Source organism: Poecilia reticulata, linkage group LG15 (genome assembly GCF_000633615.1).
Source record: "Poecilia reticulata strain Guanapo linkage group LG15, Guppy_female_1.0+MT, whole genome shotgun sequence".
NCBI classification, from domain to species: domain Eukaryota; kingdom Metazoa; phylum Chordata; class Actinopteri; order Cyprinodontiformes; family Poeciliidae; genus Poecilia; species Poecilia reticulata.
The window spans coordinates 13,241,054-13,245,504 of record NC_024345.1 but is presented as its reverse complement, the minus strand read 5'-3'; the positions used below and the strand labels follow the sequence as shown (position 1 = coordinate 13,245,504).

General features: G+C 36.3%; 1 protein-coding gene across 1 annotated transcript in view; it reads right to left on the bottom strand.

Moving 5' to 3' along the window:
- Positions 1 to 3,424, bottom strand: part of LOC103476772 (protein phosphatase 2, regulatory subunit B, delta) — a 7,819-nt gene extending 4,395 nt beyond the window's left edge. The window contains exons 1-3 of the mRNA XM_008429341.2: positions 3,238 to 3,424; positions 2,976 to 3,050; positions 50 to 147 (exon numbers count right to left, since the gene is read on the bottom strand). Coding sequence (XP_008427563.1) covers positions 50 to 147; positions 2,976 to 3,050; positions 3,238 to 3,244 — 180 coding nt within the window. The 5' untranslated portion in view covers positions 3,245 to 3,424. The remainder of the gene's footprint in view (positions 1 to 49; positions 148 to 2,975; positions 3,051 to 3,237) is intronic.
- Between the last annotated feature and the right edge of the window lie 1,027 nt (positions 3,425 to 4,451).

Here is a 4,451-nt window from a genome sequence, read left to right as displayed (position 1 = left end):
GGGGGGGATGGCATAGCAAATCATCCGTACTGTACCGAATAAATCTTACCTCTTGTTCATGTTGAAAAATCACTACTCGGCCTCCCTTGTCTCCAGTTGCAAGTAAATCTCCAGAATAGTTGAACTCAACAGTTGAGATTATGTCAGCTGAAAAAAAAAACACAAAAAAAACCAAAAACAAAAACAAAAAACGTATTGGGTGACTGTGACTTCACCCAATATTGCCTTTTTGACTAAATTTTATATGACAGTTAATTTTAAGATCTCCAGAAAATTATTCTGACTTCTCACACCCACATTTATACGAATCTAAAATGATTTCAAATGTCATCAAGAGGTGTGAAATTGAGCGTGAGGTTGCTATAGCACTACGCGGCTCTCTGGAGCGTTTCAAAAGTATCATCTTGAGGAGGAAGAACAATACTGATGTGAACACAGAAACAGATTTCCAGATTTCTTGGAGGCAGCGAGTCAAAAAAAAAAAAAAAAATCTACTTGCTGGTCTAACACCAACATTTTTGAAGCAGCATTAATAAGCATACGTTGTATTTCAGTGTATTTGTATGTTGACCATTATAGTTGCTGGAGCATCGCCAACATATTGGCCAGAATATGAATCAGACATTTTTTCCTTGATTGGCATGAACTTTTTATTCATGTGCATCAAAACTTAAGAACTATAAAAATTGTTCAGTCTAAAAAGAATCAACTAACAGCAACTTCTTTAATATATGAAAAAACACAAAAATAACTAAGGGACATTAACTTTGATTTAAAAAATGGGACTAGTTTAGCAATTCCTTAACTGGTTTTGTTACATTTTAAAACTGAAACCTTTAGCACATTTTTTTTTTTTTTTTACTTTTAAAATGTAAGGGGGAGAAAATAACCTGATTGGCAGGTCAGAAATTAAACACAACTGGCAATCAGCTTTGGCCTAGAAAAGATTGATTGATACATATCTAAACATCCCTTCTATGCATGTCGACAGCAATAAGCAGTACGTTAGAAATAAGCTCTGTGGATCTGGGACTCAAAGGTTGCACACTGGATTTCTGTCATTCACTATTTTACTGGTGTTTTTGGATCTTAATTGCCCTTGATCGATTCTACCTCAAAATCTGCAAACTTTAACTCTGTCAGATCTGTGCAGGTTTACCTTTATCTATGATTATGGTCGATAAAACTTTGGTTTGTCTAAATTTAGAAAAGTGTCAGTTTTCAAGCATTTTTTTTTTTCATACAAAGGACTGACCCAAGATTAGCAACATACTTTTTTTAAAATGAATGTGGACGACTCCCTGTTTACATTTAAGAAGCTTTAAGTGTTAATTATTTACAATAAAGTCTGCAGCTGCTGTTGATGCTCCAGTGGATTAACTTTTGAACATGCTAGTCATGGCTGCACTGTTCCAAAAAAAGGACATTTTATTTGCTATTGTAGACTGTTGTTTTGAAAATTAACAAAAGGTAATTGTGTGCAATATACACAAAATAGCAATTGTCACTTGTTGGATATAAATTATTTCTGTATGTGACATGATGTTGAGCTTATTTTCAAAGATTTTGTCTTTTGATAGTTAAGCACAACACAAGTAGAATTTGCAAATCAGCCAAATAGTCTGTTAACACTTTTCACGTATCCCGAAACTAACAAATAATAAACTGATTTGATGCATCAGCACAAATAAGTCAGCCTGTGCGAGGTAAAGACATTCCAACAAAAATTAGAAATACTTTATTTTAGGATGCAACAGTGTTTCATTTGAACAAGAATGCATCTTTTTCATAAAGCAGAATTTGTTTTTATTTTGCTGCTTTTACACCGTTCTAAAATTGTGTAAACATAATTCACTAATAACAGATGTCACCTATAGGCTGAATAATAAAGGACTATTTTCAAGCCAATTAACTAAGATTTATTGTGACCATTAAAAAGGCTGAAAGTTGATCAAATATTGTAAATAACCCCGAGTGTTTTTATTACAGCAAATCTGAATGCGTTTTATTTTGCCTGTAATTTTGACATTTGTTTAACTCCTTAAACATTGTATGGAAATCATATTTATATGTATTTTTTTTTATAAAAACATTGCTGTTTACTTTTGGTCACAACATTAAGCAAATTTCAGTATAAATTGAGGAGCGTAAATTACCACAGAATTTCAGCTTTTAAAGCTGCTGGTACTAATTTTAAACACGCACAGGATTTTTAACACTTGAAAATTGCGGGTTTGACAAACAGGTTTTGACATACACAAATGTTGCTAAAACGTCTAGCTTAATATTCTTTTAATAATGCCAGATGTCAAAAACGGGGTGAACTAGCCCTTTACCCTGCACCAAGATCAAAGGCCAACTTCGACATCAATGAACAAATTCAGAAAAGCAGAAGACAATTAGATGATTTCTACGGTAGTTTGAAAATGTTCCATTACTCATACAATGGCAAAAAGGCTCCATTAGAAATTTGCTTAAGCTTGTAAAAAAGCATTTCCCTCAATGACTAAATATGTATACAGAGGGTGTCACTGAGGGAGTAACAGTATTGTCTCGTTGCTAGTGAATACCTGAAATGTCATTCTACTGACAATGAGGAAGTACACTTCAGGTACAGGCAGTGCAGACAAGTACCGAAAAAGGGAACGACGGGCCATATTTCAGCGACTGACAGCTAAATACGCACAGCGACTCTTCGTGTATGAATGAAAACAAGCCATGATGTCACGCCAGCAGCACACTGACATTTAGCTCCCACCTAGCTTACAGCTAGTTAGCGAAAACAGCAATTCACAGGGTTAAGGGCGTTCCCACAACCACACTCACACAAAACGGGAGAACCGACTTTTAAAATAAATCATGCTTGCATCTGTGGCTACGTGTCGAGAATTTCCTTTCAAGCCCACAGAGCGCCATCCCCACGGTATCCGAGTAGCAGCTTTAGCTTAGCTGCCGAGCTAACGCTAGCTACATACCTTCCGCAACATCTTCATCTATCGCTCCTTTCACTTGGGAGAAACACCACTGGAAATCATTTCCTCCTGCAACTCCTGTGAAAAGAACGATGGCGTTAGTTTGGGTTAGACTGTCTCCTTATTTTAGTTTTTCAACTGGTGATGAGATGACCTGACAGGGACACAGTTTGACAACTTCGCTCGCTAGCGCTAACGTTGGTTCAGATTCAGGCCACACCGAGAGAGAGGTGGATCCTTTTTCCTCCCTTCAAAAGTAGCTTACCCGCCATTGCTTCATTTAGCAGCTTTTGTTGCACACAGCTTCCGATACCCGATCAACCCAACGCGGCTCGCTCGCTCCGGGAAACGGATAGCATCCACAATCAGTGAGAAGACTCGGGTCCAGATCTGTCAAGACCACGGAAATTATCCGTGATTTTTTTTTTCTTCCAAAATGGCGCACGGTACATGGAGAAACGACGTCATGCACACATGCCACATCCTGGCTCCATCCATCCTCCCGTGCATCTCCTTTCTTACGCCTTACATTTCCCCTTTCTTCCGTTTATCCAACTTTATTACACCAAACTAGATAATAAAACCTCCGCGTCTTGTTTTAAAGACACGTTTTCCGTTCTTTGGTGCCTGAGTCAAACATTACATTCAGAGAACAGCTATGAAAATGATTTCTAAATTTAAAGTAAAGAAAATGCATCTTAACGAGCTACCAGGCAGACTATTACATTTTGAGAAGGTGTGTTCAACAGGCGGCATATTTTTTATTTATATTTTAAATGCGAAGGGTTAGAAATGCAAACATATTCTTCTAAAACATATCATTATATATCTTTCTTTTTAAGTTTTGTGACATGATTACAATGTTAAAGTGAAATGTAATTTAAAAACGTGACAGGATAGGGTACCAATGGTTCTATTTGACGGGCATTTGGTGACATCTAGTGGTGAAATGGTGGAAGTCCATGTTATTGAATAATCTGCATATGGTCAAAAAGTGTTATATAAAAAAAACAAATAAAAAAAACATAAGCGATTAAATAAATATCCCTAAAGATTTGAGAAAAAATGTTTAATAAATGCATGCATAATTATTTAAATCTTTCAATGATGTATGACATACATGGCTAAGTAATAAAACATGGTTAGTCCTCAATTACAATTCGAATTTGTTAAATGACTACATTGTATACACATTCCAAGCAACTGCTGACATAACCAGGTTTGGCTCTTCAAACAAGTTCACCTTGAAAACAGATTACTAGATGCTAAAAGAAGTCTCCGAAAATATCTAAAGTGTTATCACAGAACCTACAGGAAGAGTTTGCTAAAGTGTGAGACACACCAGAAAAAACACTGCATAAGTTTTACTCCTATGGAGATGTGCAAGGACGAAACTTTTGCTCTTAAAGACCTATAAAGACCAGATAAAGACCAGGACGTCTGAAGTCAAGCTTGTTTGGTAGATAAGGCCAAATTGGT